This window comes from Dendropsophus ebraccatus, chromosome 3 (genome assembly GCF_027789765.1).
Source record: "Dendropsophus ebraccatus isolate aDenEbr1 chromosome 3, aDenEbr1.pat, whole genome shotgun sequence".
NCBI lineage: Eukaryota > Metazoa > Chordata > Amphibia > Anura > Hylidae > Dendropsophus > Dendropsophus ebraccatus.
The window spans coordinates 23,750,987-23,773,888 of NC_091456.1; the positions used below are offsets into that span (position 1 = coordinate 23,750,987).

The following is a 22,902-nucleotide window of genomic DNA, read 5'->3' on the forward strand; positions in this document are numbered from 1 at the left end:
TGCAGTATCGGCCGGATTATCTTCACTGCAGCTGAATTCCGATGCGGGCGCATCAGTGTGCGCCCACATCCAAATTCCCTGCTGCACACAATGGAGCGTGCGGCCGGAGCCGCATGCTCCATTGTTTGCACTGTATACTATGTGTATACACTCCGTCCGGGATTCCCTCAGCTGTAGCACAATGTAAGTGCCGTAGTAATCTTGGCCGTTGTTGCCAATTTTTAACATGGCCGTGATTACTATGGAACTTACGTTGTGTGAACATAGCCCTATACTGTATGTATACATAGTAATAAAGCGGTAATCAGTAGTCTGATGCGGAAGAACGTGGGAGCAATTATTATTATTAGGTTGAAATGGCCATAGTATATATGGAGTATATAGAGCTGTATAGTAATTGTTATCATCCTGTTCATTCTTGGCCGCATCATTGTATTTTCACATCACTGTACTTGTCTAGCAAAGTTTTTGGTTCACTGACCACCTGATATTTTCTATGTAATAGTCGTTAATGTTTTGCCATACTTCAAGCCTCTCTATATCTCCTTACACCTCTCTATCAAAACACATAATCATTTGCACTTCTTCCGCCTATTACACAACTGAACGAACAAAATACAAAAGTTTTGTAAGGACTAAACTTTTAAGGACTAACTCTGACGTACCAGGGTGCAGACAAGTAGTAGCAATAACTATGAGCAGCATGTCTTCAGAACTGGTGAGTACACTATATACTATTGACAATTTTGCTTGTAATTTACTTGTAAACATTCCATGTGTATCCTTAGGGCTATGGTCACACACTATATTTCCGTCAGTCTTTTTTTAACCAAAATCAGGACTGGAACTGACATAGCAGAGTTAGGCCATGTTCACATGGCGTAAGAGACCGGTCGGTCTATGAATAGATCATCCCGGCTGGTACTGCAGGACCCGCAGAGTTCTGATGCGGGCGCATCCGTGCGCGCCCGCATCAGAACTCCCTAATGCACTCTATGAAGCTTGCGTCCGCAGCCACTCGCTCCATTGTGAGCACTGACATGGTTTTCTGTGGCTGCTATTCAATGAATAGCAGCCGCAGAAAACTGACATGTCAGTTGTTGGCTGCACCGCTAGGAGTCCCGGCCGGAGCGTATACTGACTGACGAAAAAGGGCCATCACTCGCGAGGCACAAGAGTGACAGCTCGAGTCCGTTCTAAGTCAGTCAGGGATTTGCTGAGTGGGCTATCACACTCTGCCCAACCAATCACTGACTAACTGAGAACGGACAGTGCCGTGGCCAGTGATTGGCTGAGCGTGCTGCTAAAACACAGAAGTGAACCCCAGAGGAGTGTATACAGGTATGTAGTGATTCCTTAAATTTGGTTCGTGAATTTCACGAATTTTGCTGTAAAAATTTGTGTACGTCTCAAACCAAATTTTTCAATCATCTCTATTTAAAATTGTCAATGCAGTTTTTGAGCTAACAGTAAAAGTGGATTTTTGCCTCAAAAACTGTTAAACTTAAAAAAAAAAAAATCTGCGATGTGTGACGGCAGTCTATAAATCATTCCAAGTTCAGCCAGAATGATTCTGAATATTTTATTTGTATAATTTAATTGTATAATATTTTATTTGTTCTGCTATCATCTACCACGGTGTATGTGTGGTGGTGGGGGGATTTGCGGGGATATATGAAGACGGGCAGATCTGTACATCAATTCTAACTAAATCCCCGCCCCTGTCATCTGCGCCAGATATATTGAGAGCAGCACCCCTCAGAAATCGTGGAGGGGTAAATCAAGGTAAATCAGATTCAGGAGAAGGCCATGTCCACTCATGGAAAAAAGTCAAAAATTTTTCCTCAAAACTTTACAACTTTTTTCAGGATGATGATAAATCCCTCTAGTGACTTCTATTCTTTAACGTTTAAATCGGGTAACATTAGAGGATCCCATAGTGCACAGAGTGGTGATGATGATGATGGTAATTTTATTACCTTCATCCTCATCCTTATTCAATATGTAAATTAGTTAGTCTGCTGCACTGGGAGCACCGATTCGTCCTGTCAGTTTGCCCTTTTTAGAATATTCATCACCGCATTGACGTCATGCTCTATATTCATGAGGAGAGGGTGGGCCAGTGAGGTGGATCACTACAGTAAGGCCTGTAGTCCCACCCCCAGTGCACCAAACTGCCACATTTGCATACAGAATAATGTCAATATTCCCCCCCAAACAGCGCTGAGGATGAAGCTAAGAAAATTATCTACCTCCTCAGCATTCTGTGCCCTATGGGATTGGTCTTGTTAGTTAGTTAGTTAGTTAGTTAGTTAGTTAGATTGTTAGTTTCCCTTCATTCTACTTCTTTTTCCTTCCATTCCTGATTTTGGCTACAAAAAAAATGGGTGCAAAATAGTAACCTAATGTAAATGATGCTTAAAGCAAGTGTTTCATGAGCGTATCTGTATCATGTCTGTAGAGTTACAATACTTCTCTTTTCTTTTATACTATTGTGTCAGGTACATTACCAGAAACTCTTCTTGCTGATCTTTGTATTGGGCATCGGAGGTACATTTCAGTTTGGTTACCACATCTCAGTACTAAATTCTCCATCTCCGGTGAGTGCGACGCCAATGATCGTCTTCCCTTATTCTATTCCCCGGTATAAACTTCATCTGTAATGACTTTGTTACTAGGCGCTTGGTGCAAGCTGATATTAGATTGTATATATTTGTATATATTTTATATGCTGTCTCTATTTTGCAGTTTAATATAATAATTTAGTATATATGTTACATATATTATTTTGTACTGCATTTACAATTCTGCTATTGAAAACATATGGAACATTTCTAGACAGTTAAGTTTGTTTTTTAACAGCTTAGCTGAGATCTAGAGATGAGTGTGACTGCATTTAAAGGGATAGTTCACCAAAAAATGTTTTCGTTCAAATTTACTGGTCCCAGCAAGTGCCAGAGATTTGTAATTTACATCTCCGGTCTTCCAGTACTTATCAAATGCTGTATGTCCTGCAGGAAGCGCATTCTTTCCAGTCTGACACAGTGCTCTTTTTTGCCACCTCTTTCCATGTCAGGAACTGTCTAGAGCAGTTGAAACTGCCCATAAAAAACTTCTCCTGTTCTCTAGACTGGAAATAATACCACTTCCTGCAGGATATACAGCAGCATATAAGTACTGAAAGTAACAGAAGTAACTTACAAATCTCTGGCACTTGCTGGGACCAATTGATTTAAAAGAACTTTTTGTGAACTACCCCTTTAACCCCTTAAGGGCCCATGAGGTACCTGTAGGCCAGTGGGTCCAGTGGTCCGATGAAGTGAGCTCAGGAGCTGAGCTCACTTCATAACAAGTGGGGACCGGCTGCTATTTGCAGCCAGGTCCTCACTGTTAATGATGGGCTGCTTACATCAGTGACAGGAGCTGCAGCTCCTGTCACTGTCCAATCGGGACCCGCGCAGTGTAATGCGGGGGTTCCGATCCTTCTATCTGACTGCTAGAGGTCCCTTACCTTCCACCAGGCAGTCAGATCGGCGATCGATGCATAGAGTCTGCCACAGGCAGGCTCTATGCAATGATTGCAGATAACACTGATCAAAGCTATGCTATGGTAAAACCAAATGGTGTCAAAAAATGACCTGGAGATTGCGCTCACCACCGAACAATGAAGTAGAAACCGACGTTTACATAAAACACCATTTATTCAGTCCAACAATAACGCGTTTCAGGGCTATGGCGCCCCTTCGTCAGATTCAGGACAAACGTAGTATGCTCATGACACAGACCATACTTAAATACAGCAAGGAATCACAATGATTAATCTAAAGGAGGGGCGGTCCATTTCCTCCTCCCAGGTAGTTAACCCTATACACATCAGTGCAAAATTTACATAGTCAAGGTGACATATACAGAATTCACATAAAAAATACACATATAAAAAACCTTCATACAAAGTCCATAAAATCAATCCATATGTACATATAGTTCATATAAAATCAAATTCATGTTTGGGTAAGTGAATCAATTCATGACAGGCAACCCAGTGTACATATATCAATTCCTAATGAACAACTCATTCACAGTTCTACATATCAAAGACGTTGTATATTAGTCCACTTACCCCATCTTGAAGCATAAGGAAAGGGAAAGGGGCGATTTCTTATGGATTCCCTCAGAGGCAACAGCCGGAAGTACTCTGCATTCCAACTCATGGAGCGCAGAGAAAACCATCAAATGATCGGACCCAGAGCGGTCACATGATCAGACCACATCACATGATCGGACCAAAACCAGGAGTCGTATTGTGTGATTACTAATCTGTTAGGCATAAGTGTCATGTGACGTGTCATGTGACGAGAATCCTATATGACATAAGTGTCACTAGAAATGGTGAAATAAACATAAAATAGAAAAATATACAATAAAATATAAATATAATACAAATATATTGTGTTGCTATAAGAACAAGGCTAAATGGTATATGCAGACCCAATATATAAATGTAAAAAAAAATGTAAAAAATAAAAATAAAAAAATCTTTCAAAAATTAAAAAAAAAAAAAAGAAAATGATTTCCCCCCCCCTTTCCTCTCTTCCCTTTTCTTTTTTAGCCCCCTTTCTTATACCAAATAGCTGAACTATTGAGAGAAATTAAACAGTAATGGTAAAAACAAATATATATATATATATATATATATATATATAACTCAATTTATATTCATAATGACTGGACCTATAACCTTAAAAATATAGCATAGCATAGCAATGATCAGTGTTAGAAATCCAATGTGAAAATGTTAAAGTCCCCTAAGGGGACATAAAAAGTGTAAAGTAATTTTTTTTTTAAGTTTTAAAAAACACACCATAGCCCCTCCCCCAATAAACAATTTAATCACCTCCCTTTCCCATTTTATAAATAAAACTCATAAAAATAAAGAAATAAACAAACATTATATAGCGTAGTATAAATAATCATCTGATCTATTAAAATAAAACAATATTGTTCCCGCACTGTGAACAGCGTAAACAAAAAGCAGTAAAAAAAAAAAAAACAAGATTGATTATTTTTATTACATTTTATTTTAAAAACAATTAATAAAAATTGATCAATATGTCCGATCTACACAAATATGGTACTATTATAAACTAGAAATGACACCCCATACAGCCCCATATGTGAAAAAATAAAAGCGCTATAAGAGTCACAATAGGGCCATTGTAATCACACCTATTTGCAAAAAAAAAAAAAAAAAAGTTTTGCTGTTAATGAAAATAGTAAAACATTCGAAAATCTACAAAACCTGCATATCACTGTATTTAGACTGACCTATAGAATAAAGATATCATGTCAGTTTTACCATAAAGTACATTACTTAAACATGGAATCCCTCCAAAAATTTGCAGAATTGTGTTGTTTTTTTCCCCAATTTCACCCCATAAATAATATTTTGGGGGTTCTGTCATACATGTTATGGTAGATTGAAAGACGCCATTACAAAGTAAGTAAAAAAAAAAACAAGCCCTCACATAGTCCTGTAGATGGAGCTATAGCTCCTAGAAGGCGAGGAAGATAAAACCAAAACGCAACACTTGTAAATTGTCACGTCATTAAGGCCATTTTGGGCTCTGTCCTTAAGGGGTTAAATACCAGTGACTGATGAAGTTGGATGCAGCCCTAGGGAGTCCTGGAAAACATGGATATGGACTGTGTCCATATTTTACAGGACTACCTAGGGCTGCATCCAACTTTGTCAGCTTGTCATGCTCCTTTAAATCGACACTGTCATTTAGAAAAACATTTGACATCTCACAGGGACATGTCAAAGCTTTGATCGATCAGGGATCTGCTAAGACCGGCGGAAAGGAGGGTGCAGTAGCGCACTTCACTCCCCAGTTCACAGCCATCGCCATGCAAATGGCAAAATACTGCAGTTTTTTCCTGCGTTTACATTGTTTTATTTTTACTCAAAATTACGCAATTCCTGTGAATATACCCGAAGACGAGCTGTAACTCAGGATATTTACGAGATAAAAAACGTGCTTACTGAGTTACCATAGTGTCGAATTGAGGTAAAATGGGGTCCATAATGGGGTCAACTTTTTATCAGCTTAAAGTGGAATTCTCCGTACTACCATCCAATTGCAAAATTCTGATGGTTCTGTCTGCCAGAGCTTATACTGATGTATTGTTGCTCTCACATTAGTTTATCAAACAGTTCGTCAATGAAACATGGATAAAGAGACACGGGTCAAACATCCCCGATGGATCACTCACACTCATATGGTCTATGGTTGTGTCTGTATTCAGCATCGGAGGGCTAGTAGGATCCACTGCATCTGGCTACCTAGCTGTGAGGTTCGGGAAGTAAGTCAGTGTGAATATTGCTCAATGTGACTGAAATCTGTCTTGAGTAGTGTCCTAGCATTCTCCTTATCTACAAGTCTGTATATATATATACAGGATGGTCCAAAAGTAGGTGGACAGTATGTGTAATACGGTTAGAAAGGGGGAGATTTATCAAACATGGTGTAAAGTGACACTGGCTCAGTTGCCCCTAGCAACCAATCAGATTCCACTTCTCATTCCTCACAGACTCTTTGGAAAATGAAAGGTGGAATCTGATTGGTTGCTAGAGGCAACTAAGCCAGTTTCACTTTACACCATGTAAACGCTATTACACATACTGTCCGCCTACTTTTGGACCACCCTGTAGATATATATATTCATATAAATGAATTATACTGGAACTTTTCCTACCTGATCTATATCAATCTGCTCAGTTCCTCCTGTTCTATAACATGCTGCCTGCAGACTAGACTGCATTTTCACTGTGATGGATTCCCTTTAATATTCTGTTCTATGACTGTCCTGCTATATAGAATACTCCGTTATTTGGCACAGTTTCCAATGTTAGCAGTTGATTGACAGCTATATCACAGGGGTTATCCAGCCTTAGGGCCCTATTACATGGAGCGATAATTGGCCGCATTAGGCCAATTCATCCAATTATTGTTCCATGTAATAGAGACAAACCTACAATCATCGTCCACAGACCGCGTATCATCATTACACGCAGCGATGCACGGTCGGTGGCTGATAATTTGTGGTCTAGGGCCAGTGGCTAACGATTGAAAAAACTGTTCATACATTACCCTTCCATGCTTCCGGTCTCCTCCTGTCTTCTGCTTGCTTCCCGGCACGGCGTGGTGCAACTTCTCTGAGCTGAAAAGCCGCTGAGCCAATCATTGTACACCACGCAGTGCCAGGAAGCAAGCAGAGGGCAGGAGAAGACCAGGAGTGTGGAGACGTAATATATGAACAGTTTAAGGCAAGGGCTGCACAGACATCACTAACGATGTCCATGCAGCCCTTGCTAAAAGATAATCAAGCTGCAGAATAGGCTTAATAAATGATCGCCGATCTAGCAGTTTGGTGCTCGTTTACATTATTGATCAGGTTGTCATATAGGACCTCTAGGGTGCGTTTACACAGATAGATTTATCTGACAGATCTTTGAAGCTAAAGCCAGGAACAGATTATAAACAGAGATCAGGTCCTAAAGGAAAGGCTGAGAGGCTTTTCAAATCCATTCCTGGCTTTGGTATCCAAAATCTGTCAGATAAATCTCTCTATGTAAATGCACCATTAGAAAAACATTGCCACTTTCTTCCAGAGACAGGACGACTCTTGTCTCCAGTTCAGGTGTGGTTTGCAATTATGCTCCATTTAATTTGAAGGAGTTGCAAAACCTGCACCCAACCTGGAAACAAGGTGCTGTCTCGTTTTTCTAACACTGGATAACCCCTTTAAGACAACAAATTCAGATTCACCATCAGAAAGCACATAAAGTAGGAGCTGACTCCGTTTCTCATTGAAGTACGTTCCTATACTGTCCTTATTTAAAGTGACTGTACCCCCAGGCCCAGGCTGAAGCACTGGAGACGGGCCGACCCACCCCCAGTGGGAAGAAACCCCAGCCCCTCCATGACGTGACTCCATTAGAATCAATGGAACCCTATCATAGAGGGGATAAGGTTTCTTCCCACTAAGGGTTGGTCGGCCCGTCTCCAGTGCTTCAGCCTGGGCCTGGTGGTACAGTCACTTTAATAGCGGATAGAAGTAATCTAGAAGAAAAACAGTACCTAATACTAATGTTCATATTCCTACTAAAGGAAGAAGTGTACGCTATGTAATGCAGTGTTGCCTGTGGTCAGTGCTCTGCTTATGGGTCTCTGTCAGACTGTTGGCTATTTTGAAATGATTGTAGCGGCACGTTTCCTCGCTGGATTTTACTCAGGTCAGTGAAAAATTAAGTATTATATTTGTGGAATAGAAGAGTTTATATTAACTGTAGTACTGCAAACAACACAAACTCACAAGCATGGTGGCTAGCACAGCTGTAATCGGTGGTGACCTAGCTTCAGATCACGGTATAGACCAGTATCGGAGAAGTCCTGTAGAACACACGATAGTGCCATGTGTCTTGATTCCAATAAAGCATTGTATTTTACCCATTAATGAGTGGCCGTTACTCTTGCTTCCTTAAAGTACTGCAAACAATATTTGGTTTCTGTCCCTCTTAGGTTTAGGTATCAATCTTCATGCACAGTATGTTGGAGAAACTGCCCCTCGAAAACTGCGCGGTTTCATCAATACAACTGGACCCCTGTTTGTAACTCTGGGCAAACTTTGTGGACAGATTGTTGGACTCCGGTAAGAACCTTTGGGGTTACTGCACACTAGACAGTAAAGTCTGCACCCAATGGTACAGATCTTATTGCATACTTACCAATGTGCATTTTACATTGGATTCTCTAAGAGAGGTAATAATAATAATTACACTGGACAACAAATTTTTCCCAAATTTTTGCTTCCTTGAAAATTTGAGGTGATTATGATAAACCCATTTGAACTAAGCAGAAATATAATTTCGGATAGTCTGTATAACATAGAAATTATGAGAGTCTTACTAGACATACTTGGCTCAAAGTCTGAATTAGCATCGTTCCCCATCTCTGCCCCACAAACCGCAACATCTTTATCGGCTGCCTCCTCTAGGCTCCATGTCTCTGGTGGCTTTAGTACTGGAAGAGTGTCATTTTGTGACACTGGTCTCATAGCTGAAGGCAGATTGGGATATTCACAGGATTTCATATTCTTAGCAGAGAAACCAGAGACATTGGTTAGAAAGAAGTAACAGTTGATCCTTCTGTTCCTGCTATATCATTGGGTTAGCAAACGACATTGACTTGCAAGAACCAGACGAGACATGTTAGCTCTATCAGATCGTACTTTAGTAGTTTATAGCTGCTTAGATTTGAAATAACTTGCAGAATCATTGCAAGCAGATTTTTCACCCTTAGCAGCGTCCAGACATGTCTAGTTGCCTAGTCTGTAACTATTTCACTGAAGTTATGGAATTTCAATAAAATGCAAGAATCTCATGCCTTTGCTTGCCTGTTATGTATAAATTATATAATAGTACATGGATTGTGGACAGTTCATAGACAGCCTGAAAATATGAAAGAAAAAAAACAATCAAACAGATGATTTCAGAAAGATAAACTCAAAAGTTTTCAGGAAGCATATTTTTTTTGTCATTATCCAGTGTTGTTATTATTACTATTATTATTATTATTATATTTTTTTTATTTAAACATTTTTTTAACTCCCACATGCAGGCTTTGCCACAATTTTATTTGACTTTCCCATTGAAGTCAATGGGAAAAATCTGCAACAAATCTGTGAACAACCTGCAGTATAAATTAGATCGTGATGGTTGGAATGAATATGCATTATTTATTACCACTTGCCGTCTGAGCTTCATCTATTTTCTTTTGATCTATACACAGAGAGCTATTTGGGACAGAATTCTTGTGGCCTCAAATTCTGCTTTGCAGTGGAATTCTATCTCTCGTTCAGCTGGTTACTCTGCCCTTCTTTCCAGAATCCCCAACTTATTTGTTGTTAGATAAAGGTGATAAGGAAGCTTGTCTGAAAGGTATGTTAAATGTTAGTTAAAAAATGGAATTTAAGTGTGGTTTCTAAAAACTTTTGACATGTCAGAGAGACATGTTTTTGTTTCTTTTAGATTATAAGAACTGGAGTTCCCCTTTAGGCCATGTTCACATAACGTATGTTTTACATAAATCACGGCCATTGTTGTAATTTTTACAATCAACAGCCTTGATTCATGCAAAACATATGTTGCATTTCAACGAATGGAATCCCGGCCAGAGCGTATACACATAGTATACGCTCCTGACGGGATTTCATCTGACCACACGAAAAACTGACATGTCAGTCTTATGCGGCCGCTATTCATTGAATAGTAGCCGCAGACAAATGTCAGTTCACACAATGGAGCGGTGAACTGGGATGCACCCGCATCCGAATTCACCAGAAATATAGATCATCCGGCCCGCAGTACTAGCCAGGATGATCTTCAGTAAAACTGGGCGTTCTGTGACTGTGTTATACACCATGTGAACATGTCCATAAATTGTATATTTGAGGGGGTAAAACATTTATATAACAAATGTCTAACCCCTATAAATGCCTTTTCTTTTTCCTCAAGCACTGAAACAGTTGTGGGGAGACAGAGATCACCAGCCTGTCATTGATGAAATGATGAAAGAGCAAAATACAGAAAGAAAAGGAAAAAAAATAGGCGTCTTGGAACTATTAAAGGACCCCTCCCATCGCTATCAACTCTTTACTATTATTGGTTTAATCCTCACTCTTCAGCTTAGTGGTGCGAGTGCAGTTGAGTATGATTTTTAATTTTTCACAAACTAATTTTAGTAACTTTCTGAAAAATGCCTCCATTGTGTTATCCCTAGTGCAGGAACTGAGGGGCGGGATATAACACAGTGATGATAAAATCTCAAGAACCGCCTTCCTACTATGACATTTTGCTGATGTACAGCCCAACAGAGACCTGAAAACATGATGTATATGCAGCCCTAGATAACACAGTATATCCATTTTTAGAGTCACATATGGTGGATTTGCTGCAGATTTTGTACAGTACGACAATAATGCTACATAAAAATCAGCCGTGCAAAATGGCCAAGCATATCAATTGTTCTGTTGACTTTGCTGCAGATTTCTTGCAGCTTTTTCTCATTTACATTAAAGTGTATTTCAAAATTTTTTTTTGCAGAAATCAAAAGTACAATTAATTTTAAGAAACTCTGTAATAGGTTTTATTTGGCAAAAAAGGCCTCTTTCTGTACTCAATAAGTTGTTTTGCAATCTCCCCCCCTCACTTATCTGTGTCCATTATGGTCTATGGAGAGGGGAGGGGTCGAGAGGGGTGAGTTCCCAGATAAACACTGACCTTTCTGACCTGTGAATCCAGCCTTTCTGTGCCTAGACACACAGTCTCCAAACTGCACATGCTATTTCTCTTCTCTTCCCGCTCACTCATCCCCTCATCCCCTCGACCCTTCATAGGTTATAATGGACACAGCAGAACCCGTCTCCACTTCCCTACTCTGCAATGAAGACAACTTTGCCTGTTAATGCACAGATAAGAAGTTAGGTGAGGAGTAGGAAAACAACTTTTGAGTACAGAAGGAAACTCTTCTGCTAAATAAAACATATTACAGAGTTTGTTAAAATTGGCTGTACTATTCATTTCTGCAAAAAATAAATAAACAAAAAATAAAATGAGTTAAACTTTAATAAGGAAGTTGAATTCTGCAAAAAAGTTGCAGGTTTTTTGTAGACTTTGCTGTGGATTTGCTGTAAATCTACAGAACAATATAAAATTGGAAATTTTAAAGTTTTTTTTTTATTTTCAAAATATTACTAGAACTGTACAAATAGCCAAAACATCATGTAGCTGTTAAAAATATACTGTATTCCGTTATCCTGTTGGGCTGGTTCATACCTGTGTTGGCTCTATTAAGTGGCTTTGTGGTGCACAGCAGGATAATAAGTGTTATGGTAGATGGAAGAAGTAGTGTTGTGTCATATGGCAGGGTGGTGTAACTAAAGGTCCTTTTACTTGGCCCAATATAGGGCCATGCCAGGACACAAGCTGATCAGCGCTTGTTTGCAGTGCCTTTAGAAGGCACAATTAATCGTGCGGCCATATAAATGTATTGCTATCGTCCACACATCCTTTGTTTACACAGGGAGGTATGCAGCTGAAAGCCATAAATTTTACCGCCTGCACAAAGGATGCGATTGACCAACAAGCAGGCATTTTGCGCTCCTCGGCTGATCGCATTATTGACTGCTAGTTTACCGTTGTTTCCTGAGTTCACAAATTTGACAAACTGTTGGGGTCCAGCAACATTCTCCAAACCCGAACCCTCGGCATTTGACTCTGTGGAGAAGTTAGAATGGCACTCTAGGAAGTCCTGGAAGACTTGAATACATCCATAGGCCAAAGGCTATATCCATGTTTTCCTGGCAGCCTTAGGGCCCTATTCCACCAGACGATTATCGTTCGCATAATCGTTAACGATTAACGATCTCAAACGACCGCTTTTGCGAAAGACCTGAAAACGTTCACTCATTTCCATGGAACGATAATGGTTACTTATGATCATATTCGCGATAGTTTTTTCTTTGCTATTGCGTTCGTATCTACTGTGAACGACCGAACGACATCTTATTCAATGCGAACGATTTGCGAACGAGCAACGATAAAAATAGGTCCAGGTCTTGCAAAGCGATCAACGATTTCTCAATCGGTCGTTAATCGTTAACTGCATTTCAACCGAACGATTATCGTTTAGATTTGAACGATTTAATGATAATCTGAACGATAATCGTCCGGTGGAATAGGGCCCTTAGAGCTGCATCCAACTTCTGCAGATGCCGGGACACAAATGGTCAGCGTTCCGTTTCGGAGAACAGTTCAGCAAGTCTGCTCAACACTAATTATGACTAAAGACCAGAGGGACTGAAATCGCTTGCGGTTTACATATCTTTTAGTCATCAGTGTGCAAATGCTGTTTGGTTTATGAATTTAAAGAGACTTTGTCAGTAAGTTTATACTGTCCTATCTAAGGGTAGAACAAACTAGTGACAGAGAAACTGAACAGAATGATGTATCACTTACATTGTTCTGTGCAGCTGATCCAGAGATATCCTCCTAAATAACATAAATTATGTGCATGAGCCCAGTAGTCCTGGATATTCATGAGAAGCAGAAAACTCCGCCCACCAGCTGCTGCTTGGCAGTTATCTATCCATGCTGTGTATAGGCAGTCAACTGTCAATCAGCAGCTGGAGGGTGTGGGGAAGGGTGCGGCAAGAATCCTATTCTCCTGCATATTAGGAGAACAGCTGAACAGAATTATAAAAGTAATATACGGATCTGTTTAGCATTTCGGTCACTAGTTTATGCTGCCCTCATTTAAGGCAATATAAACCTAATGACAGATTCCCTTTAAAGAAAATAGCCAGCACACCAATACCACTATTCACACTATGCAGGTTGCACGCTGCCAAGGCTAAAAAACAGACAAAAACAGAAAAAGCACAACAGCAACCAGCAAGTCTTAGGATTTACCACATATACCACCCCCTTGTATACAGATATTTGAAATGGAAAAACTATTTTAAAATGATTTTTTTTTAAATGAGGAATGATGAGTTCATAGCAAACCATTTGATCAAATAGAGTGTACCATTTTACCACATAAAGGTGAACCCCAGAGAGTTGGACCCTATACAGCTAGCTGCCTCTCTTGTGCAAATACTAAACTGGGCCTGCAAACTGGGCATACAGGACCCAACTAATCACAATACGGCATTTTGCAACGTCCGATATGTGCTAATGACAGCTGTCTATAAATGGTCATGATCATGGCCGTCATTAGCGCATATCGGACATCTTTTTGAACTTAGCCTCTCAGTAGAAAAGAATCTGCCTTGACTAATACATTGTCATTCAAAAAGAGGAACTTTTTGACTCCACAACAATTAGATGGAATGTAGGCAGAATACACAAACAAATAACTAAGAGATATAATCATATTTTATTCATGAATAAAAGGGAACTGGTCACCATGAAAATGCTACCTAAGCTATCAGCATCATGTTATGGAGCAGAAGGAGCTGAGTAGATTGATATATATCTTTATGGGAAAATGTTCAGTATATCTTGTAATTTATTGATTGAAATTGATGATTCCATGCCAAAGAGTCCAGTCCATTCAGTGACACCGCCCACTGGACTCCTTATCACAGAATGATCAGGGATTTCAATCAACATATTACAAGTTATACTGAATCTTTTTCCACAAAGATATATATCAATCTGCTCAGCTCCTTCTGCTCTATAACATGACGGGGATAGATGAGATAGCATTATCTTGGTGACAGGTTCCCTTTAAATCTTTTAGTTTAGTGAAATATCTTTAATAAAAGCTACGTTTCATATATAACCACACTGCTGGTCCCGTGCTCCCTATCACTAGTGTTCACCTTTCTACATGATCTGGTGTTGCTTACCTGTATATAAGTGTAAACATATCCTGATGCCACAAAATGTGATTGTAAAAGAAAAAAAATTAAGCAGCTCAAATCATTTTAAAAAATAAATCAAGGCCCAAGCTGAATAGATGTCTTGGTCCAAAATCTCCAATACAATGGAGTTGGGTTGTACAAATAATTGCTGTGAGTTTCCAAACCCTAAAGATAAGTATGACCTAATGGGATATTCCTTGCTACAAATTCTGATATTTCTCCCCATGACTCAACAGATCTACTTCTATTCATACGATGTGTTTCTTGAAGCGGGCTTCCCTGAGGACCAGATTGCATATGTTTCACTGGGAGTTGGGAGTTTTGAGTTTGTCTCCGCTATGATCTGTGTAAGTTTTATCAAAGTCATAACTTCTATTGTCTGTCAGTACATAAATTAGTTAGGGTACTATTACACGGAACGATAATCGGACGAATTGTCCCGATTCGGGCAATTATCACTCTGTGTAATAAATACGATCAGATGATGACAACGATCATCAGCTGATCGTTGATATAGTTTTGAACCTATAATTGTCGGGCGCTGTAATGTATACAGTTAAGCAAGTGCTGGAAGGACATCGGATGTCCCTGCAGGCCTTGTTAAACGATATTCTGGCCGTGTAATAGGCCCAGTAAACGGGGGCCATCTAGCAGATAACATGTGCAATAACACCCTTAGTAGAGTTGAAAAAACTTTGAGCCTGCTCGGGTACATCCAAACCTAAGCGTGCGGTGGTATTTGATAACCGCTGGCTGTTGAATTTGGGTGGATAGATAGACAGACAGATAGATAGGAGATAGATAGATAGATAGATAGATAGATAGATAGATAGATAGATAGATAGATAGATAGGAGATAGATGTGGCTGCTGGGAGCATTGCTGTGCAGATAAAAGGCCGGCACATACTGTAAGGTGATACAACCCTATACCAGCACACAATTCCCATAATCCTCAGGATTGGTGAGGGTCCCAAGAGTCAAACCCGAACCATTCATGAAAGCATGCCACCCACCCTAACCACAGGATCGCACGTGTGTGTGCGTGAATAGGGGACAAGTTAGTTTTGGGTGGACAACCCCTTTAATTCTATGTTTTTCTTTCTATTAGAGTCTACTAATTGACCGCTGTGGAAGAAGAGTTCTACTGTTAGGAGGCTATAGCCTTATGGCTTTGACCCTCGGACTCCTAACTGTGACACTTGCAATGCAGGTAACCACTACTTCACTTTGTGGAATTCAGTTATCTGGGAACCATTTTACAGGTTTTTTTTTCTTGGTACTCTAGAAAAAAAAATTTTTTTTTTTTAAAATCACCTGGTGTCAGAAAGGTTTACAGATTTGTAAATTACTTCTATTTAAATATCTTGTCTCCCTGTACTAATCAGCTGCTGTATTTCCTGCAGGAAGTGGTGTATTCTCCTCAGTCTGACACAGTTATCTCTGCTGCCATCTCTGTCCATGTCAGGAACTGTTCAGAGCAGGAGAGGTTTTCTATGGGGAGCAGAGAGCACTATGGGGAGCAGAGAGCAGAGAATACTATAGGGAGCAGAGAGCACTGTGTCAGACTGGAGAGAATACGTAAATTCCTGCAGGGCATACAGCAGCTAATAAATACTGGAAGGATTAACATTTTTTAATTGTAGTAGTAGCTTACAAATAGACAGGTGGATTGCCTTGTTACTTATATGACCAAGGAAAATAAGGTTTAATCCTTGCCATTATCATAAATACCATCAGGATGAACCCTTTCTTTGCAGTCTCTGGGGTTCTCCACCCTGAACACTCCCCAACCCCTTTCCTCCAATATTCTTCTTGACCACTGACTGCCTGAGCGGGCCTAAGATGCAGAATACCGACATTTTTTTGAGTGATTGGTTCCCTATAATTTAATGGGAAAATATTCAGTATAACTTGTAATTTGTTGATTAAAATCCCAGATCATTCTGTGGTAAGGAGTCCAGTGGGCGGTGTCACTCAATGGACTGGACTCTTTAGCATGGAAACATCACATATTTCAATCAATAATTTAAAAGTTATACTAAAACTTTTCCCATGAAGATATATATTAATCTGTCCAGTTCATCCTCCTCTATAACATGACGCCGATAGATTAGGTGGCATTTTCTTGGTGACAGCTTCCCTTTAAGGCTTGTGGGGCATTTAGTGCAGAGATCACCTATCTAGCCATACTAAACTCCCTTCAGTAATGTTTTTAATCTGCAACTTATTGAGTCTTCCCAAGTTTAAATGCTATGAAAAGAACAGTGCTAAACTAGAGCTTTCTTTATTCTTGTATCTCATAGGATGCATTCTACTGGATGCCATTTTGCAGTGTCGGCCTCACCTTTACCTTCATCTTTCTTTATGGAGCTGGGCCAGGTGAGTGATTTGCATTACTTTTGTACTGCATTGATAGATATATGTGGGACTTACTGTACTAAAAATTGGACAGATCCCAAACATTCCTCTGCCTTCTGTCATCCACAGCTGGTGCCACTATATCTACAATGGTCGAAATCTTTGCCCAGGCCCCTCGCATTCCTGCTCTTGTCATCTCAGGAGTCTTTAGCTGGCTAGGACTATATATCATGGGCATGGTTTTCCCATATATTGTGGTAAGTTGCAAATACAGGTGGTAAATAATGAGCATATTTATTATTTGGACGGTCCTAATCAATTACAGACGTTGTTCTATAGTCAATTTCCCATTGAGCAGTGGGACCGGCCTTAGGACTCCTGCTAGGCTCTGGGATGTCCAGCGCTGACACGTCTCTGATTGGTTGAGCAGCCAGTCCATCAGCCGGGTTGTGACATCATCACAACTTCGGGGGTAAAGTGCTTTGTTGCAGGCACAGGGGGAGGTAAGTTCGTACTTGTAATCAGGGCCGTATTACCAGCTGCTGCCCTAGGCACTAAACCTGAAGATGCCCCATCTTCACACCCAGTTAGCATCATGAAGAAATGGGAGCGGTGTTTCAGCCACATGCATTTCTCCCTATGTAGAAACATTGTCTGAATCACGTTTTTTATGGGTTTCATGGTAGGTAATAGCTCCAGGCGTCACATTTAACACCGCCACACCAGACTTGACCAATACAACCATACCCCCCTCCCACCACCCCCTCGAAAACACCAGATTTACTGGCAAGTCTGAATGGGATGTGAAAGTTGTGTTTTTAAAAGTAGTTTTTTTCCCAATGCAAGGTGCTGCCCTAGGCACTGAACCACGTGTGCCTGCTTGTAATCAAATTCCCCCCGCCCGTGCCAATTTTAAAAAGTGCCAGACTTCTCCTTTAAGAAGTCTCTGAAACACAGAATTTAGAAGTAATAGAAAGCAATAGAGATCATATATAGTAGTAAATTTTCTTAAAAGAGTTCATATAAGTATAGATATTCCTGCAACAACACTGTCTAGTCACTAGACTGTAAAACCAACATTCCGCCTTAGCAATCAATTTGCTTATAATTTCACTATGAGGCTTTGTTTATACTACATCTTTTTAAGTGAAAAAACTGCCATTTTTATAATGATGGACATTATTAATCATCATGATCATTAATAACGGCCATCATTATAACAAAAATGGCAATGTTTCACCCAAAAAAGATGTTATGGGAACAAAGCCTTACTAACCATTAGTAATGTAATGTATTAGTAACTATATCCTTGGAGTTACACAGAAAACGAAACAAGAAATGTTTATCATAAATCTAATAGATTCACCTATGTGAAAGGGGTTGTCCAGCGAAAATCTTTTTATTTTAAATCAACTGGAGTTATATAGATTTGATTAATTTCTATTTAAAAATCTCCAGTTTTCCAGTACTTAACAGCTGCCGTATGTCCTGCAGGAAGAGTATTCTTTTTAGCCTGACACAGTGCTCTCTGCTGCCACTTCTGTCAGTGTCAGGAACTGTCCAGAGCAGGAAAGGTTTTCCATGGGAATTTGCTGCTGCTCTGGACAGTTTCTGTCTCAGACAGAGATGGCAGCAGAGAGCACTGTGTTAAACTGAAAAGAAAACATTTCCTGCAGGACATACAGCAGCTGATAAGTATGGGAAGACTTGAGATTTTAAAATAGAACTAAATTACAAATCTATGAAACTTTCTGAAACTAGATTAAAAAAAAATAATAATTTTTGCTGGATAAACCTTTTCATTCAAACCTGGCAAATTGATATGCCCAATTCTTCCTAACAGCCAGTGATGAGACCCAGCATGTAGACAATCTTCCCATGATGTCTTTTTTTTTTTTTTTTTGCACATTTGAGGCCAATTAACTGTCTATAATTTGTAAAACAATGGCCATTATTTGGCCTCAAACGGCCAAAAAAAACCATTATGGAAACAAAGCCTTAAACTGTTGACTACATCGCATTGGTTATTTCTTCCATTAAACTTCTTTTCTTGGGTTTATATCTTTTAGGCAACCCTCCAGCATTTCTGTTTCCTCCTCTTCCTCGTGCTCATTACTATTTCAGTAACCTTAATATATTTGATCATTCCTGAAACTAAGGGGAAAAGTATAGCAGAAATTACTGAGGAATTCAACAAGCTGAACTTCAGGAGGCAACACAAGGAAGAACAAACTGCAACCTCGGAAGTTGTACTCTGCAGTAAACTATAGGTACAAGGAGATATCTGCGGTATTACACAGTAATTCCGGCACAGCCATGTGCGAGTCATTCAATAGAATATAATTACAATTGTGTAGAAGGGGTTTAATACCCGACTGATCTGACAAAGTTGTTTCAGTTCTGTAGGGTAATACAAAAAGACAGCGCTCCTTTGTGTGGATAAGACTCCAATAAAGCTCCAATGAACAAATGACAGGGCTGATGGACAGGGCACTCACCTTCATGGCTGTGCAAATCGGAGGCACTCAACACTCAACAGCATACAGGCCAAATATATCCCATCAGGATTGGCGGACCGCAGCCATTCCTGTGTATCCCATGATTGGTGCTCCCATGTGTGCATTGTGTTTTTATAATTTTGAAATAAATTATTTACTTTTACATATTTGTACAGTTTTGTTCACCCTGTGACCTGTATCTATACCTACCTGTAAAGAGTTGAAAAGGTCGTTTGATAGCTAACTGCATCATAATTCATAATGATGCAGGGAGTCCCATTCAAAGTGACATGGATAGGTTATGTGCCCACAATGTAAAAATAACGTGCCATACCAGCGTCTGTATTCATAAGAGTGAAGCCGGGGGCCGATGCAGAGATCGGCGGGGAGTACTGAGGTCAGACCCCACTGCTGTTCTTTTGGCAGATGAATAAAAAAGTGCCAGCACCTTAAAGGAGAAGTCCGGGTCTGACTTTTTTTTTTTCAAAAGAGCCAGGAAGGGGGGTGGCTGAATATGCACCTACCTCCCCGGCTCCAGCCCCGGGGGTCCACTGTCCGCTGCTCCTGTTCCCAATTCCCTGGCCTCTTCATGGTCTGAGCTGGGACCCGCGTCAAGACGTGTAAGACTCGCTCAGGCAGTCAGCAGCAATAGTGGCAATAGATTGGCAGCTGACTGGCTGAGCAGGCCTGACACCTGTTCAGCCACCTCCTCCCCTACACTTTTGAAAAAAAAAGTTAGAGCCCGGACTTTTCCTTTAATAGGTCTGCTACTTGCACTGCCCAGTGCAAGCTATTCCAGCTATTCTAGCTAAATCAGCTATGAGTTACATAAAGGCCCTATTATAACAAACCATTATTGGCTGTACTTGGCTGATTACCCGCCATTACGGATAATAATTGTTTGGTGTAATAGCGCCTGTTAAAAGACCAGGATCAGTTGCCATGCACAATGTCAGCTGATCGTGGTCCTTTAACATGTTGAAATGGCCTGATCATGTCAGCAATGGTCCACTGTCCCTATTGGATTATAATAGGCTCCATCCATGTGTATATCGTTTTGACATGAATATAGATACAAACTGCACCATTAGTCTGCTAATAGTCTTTAATTGAAGTCTTCAATCCTTTGATAGTAGTGTGTAGACAACATAAGTAAGTGGGGTCTGTCAAACCATTGGTGACCATTGTTTTGTTAAGGATGTCACTTTTTGTATATTTGGTGAAGCCATTACAATATGGAGCTGACCTTTTAAACAATTATAGATGTTCCTCAGCCAATGAAGTACTGACACAAGCCTTAGTAGAAGAACACACGCCCCCAGGGTATATAAACTGGCTGCTATCTTTGAATAAAGGAGATCAACCTTAACCATCACTGTGTCAGGGTGTTGGATTCTCAGTGCGCACTATAAATGTTTTAACTTGTAATTTGGAACAGAACTCTGAAACAGTTTGATGGACCTGGCACTGCCATCATGATTTCCAGCAACACAATTTAACAGCTTATAGGTACTTTTCTTCATTACATAGGTTGCCTTCAATAGGTAGGTCTCCACAGTATATAGTTTCCAGTGGGTAGGTTCCAAAAGTATTACGTTTCAGCTGGTAGGTGCCACCAGTATGTTATTTGTCTCTGTAGGTAGGTTGGTTTTCTTGTAGGTATTTACCACCTGTAGCTGGTATTCCCCATAGGTAGGTCCTCCTGTAGGTAGGTCTCTCTCTCTGTAGGTAGGTCCCCTATAGGTAGTATCTCCCCTCTAGGTAGGTCACCTTGTAGGTAGACCCCCCCACACACACACACAAAAACACTGTAGGTAGTTTCTCCCTCGTCAATATTTCCTTAGTCAGAACACAGCACTTAAGCATGTGCTTACTGTTAGTGGTCTGAGAAGACCCCCCTAGGAAGAAGAGACGCACTCACTTGATAGATTTTCCATGCCAAGTGCTTATACAGGCCGTGTAATGGTAAGTAATTAAATGTGAACATGTTCGGCGAATGATGACTCCACTTTATGTTACTTCATCTTTGTTCATGAAAACCTCAAACCCACTGCAAAATAACATTCTGCAAGTATACAAAAATATACCCTGAATGTAGACTACTGTATATGGATGTGTAGCCTAAAAACCAATCTTTCATACTCTTCTGTGCTCTGAGAAGAGATAATGTCACAAACTCGCCGGACGTAGGTGGGGAACAGAACAAGACAGTGAGCCCTAACCACTAGAACCCACCTTCTGACCCTACCTACTTGCCTCAACGGCCCTAAACGGCCGTGGACAACCACGGTGTCAGTCCCTGTCCTATACCAGGTGATACACAAAACAAGACAGACAAAACAAACACAATAATGCAAAGTCTACGGTCCGGGTCAGCAACGGCGGTCAGCGAGGTACAAAAACGTAAGGCAGAAGAAGAATCAGAGACAGACAAGGAGGTCAGGGCAGGCAGCAGACAAAGCAGGTTGGAAGATCAAGCAATAGGTCAGGCAACAGAAGTAACAGAACCAGGAGAGCTGAAGCGCTTAGCTGAGTAACACTCAATAGCCAGCAGGGAAATGAAGAGCCTGCTGCTTTTTTATCTGGAATCAGGGACTGGGTCCAGCACTTGATTGGATCAGCCCTGATCCCAGCACCCAGCTCAGCTGGACAGGTCTATAAGGAGTAACCCCTGCACTGCCAGAGTGTAACAGGCAATGCGGGTGTGGCTGGGAGACTAAGACAGCATTCAGACAGGACTGCAAACAAAAAACAACCAGAGGCTCAGCGCTTCCTCGGTCGCCCAGTACGGACCGAGGAGCGCAAAGTCACATTCCTGACAGATAAGTTATAACCTTATTACTATGGAGGACACAGCACAGGGGGCATTATTACTATAGGGGCACAGCATAAGGGGCATTATTACTGTATGGAGGCTCAGCAGGGGACATTAACACTATGAGAGGACAGAAGGAGGCATTATTACTATGGGGGCATTATTACTATATTGAGGCAAAGCAGGTGGTATTATTGCTATATAGGGGTACTGCAGGGAGCATTATTACTATATGGAGGGAACAGCAGGGGGCATTATTAATGTGGTATGCCCCCAAGCTGTTATGTCGGAGGAACAGCTGGTCACTTGCTAGATGGTGAGGTGTGACGCCACTTCGGTGGTGGTTGGCCGAGATACAGCCGGGCCTGGTGATGTTATGTTGTGATGCCAGTGCTGGTTGGGCACACAGGTATGGTGGCGTACCTGCTTTTAGTTTAAAGGGCCGGTTGTACCTTGTTCCCCTGTGGACAGTGTCCTGACGGGCTGCTACAGGGTCCCTTGGGATGATATCACGGTGGGCCGGAGTGGTGTAGTGACAGTCCCGGACTATCGGAACTGACACCCAAACAAAAGGGAAATGTCCCAAGGATGTAGTGTACACTGTGTCCGTGTGAGGTGAAGAATCACAGAGTCTCTTTATCATAAATTATCTAATTTTCACTTGGAAAGCACTTGTGTGCAGCAAGTTATACAGCTTTGCTTTGACGGGGTATGTTTCTCTTGAGAAAACACTGGATAAT

The 22,902-nt window shown here is 40.7% G+C and overlaps 1 protein-coding gene across 1 annotated transcript; it reads left to right on the top strand.

Moving 5' to 3' along the window:
- Positions 1-703: 703 nt before the first annotated feature.
- On the top strand, positions 704-19,451 carry LOC138786410 (solute carrier family 2, facilitated glucose transporter member 11-like). Its single transcript, XM_069963401.1, has 12 exons — positions 704-718; positions 2,502-2,600; positions 6,203-6,363; positions 8,172-8,296; positions 8,583-8,712; positions 9,852-10,000; positions 10,577-10,764; positions 14,727-14,837; positions 15,600-15,701; positions 16,795-16,870; positions 16,979-17,106; positions 18,919-19,451. The coding sequence occupies exons 1-12, from the start codon at positions 704-706 to the stop codon at positions 19,117-19,119; spliced, it is 1,485 nt and encodes a 494-aa protein (XP_069819502.1). The 3' UTR covers positions 19,120-19,451.
- The last annotated feature ends 3,451 nt before the right edge of the window (positions 19,452-22,902 follow it).

What these genes read in the sequence shown, in the direction of transcription:
- LOC138786410 (XM_069963401.1), top strand. An exon ending in TACTAAATTCTCCATCTCCG is followed by an intron (nt 2,601 to 6,202) that starts GTGAGTGCGACG and finishes CTCTCACATTAG; the next exon opens with TTTATCAAACAGTTCGTCAA. An exon ending in CTGTGACACTTGCAATGCAG is followed by an intron (nt 15,702 to 16,794) that starts GTAACCACTACT and finishes TGTATCTCATAG; the next exon opens with GATGCATTCTACTGGATGCC.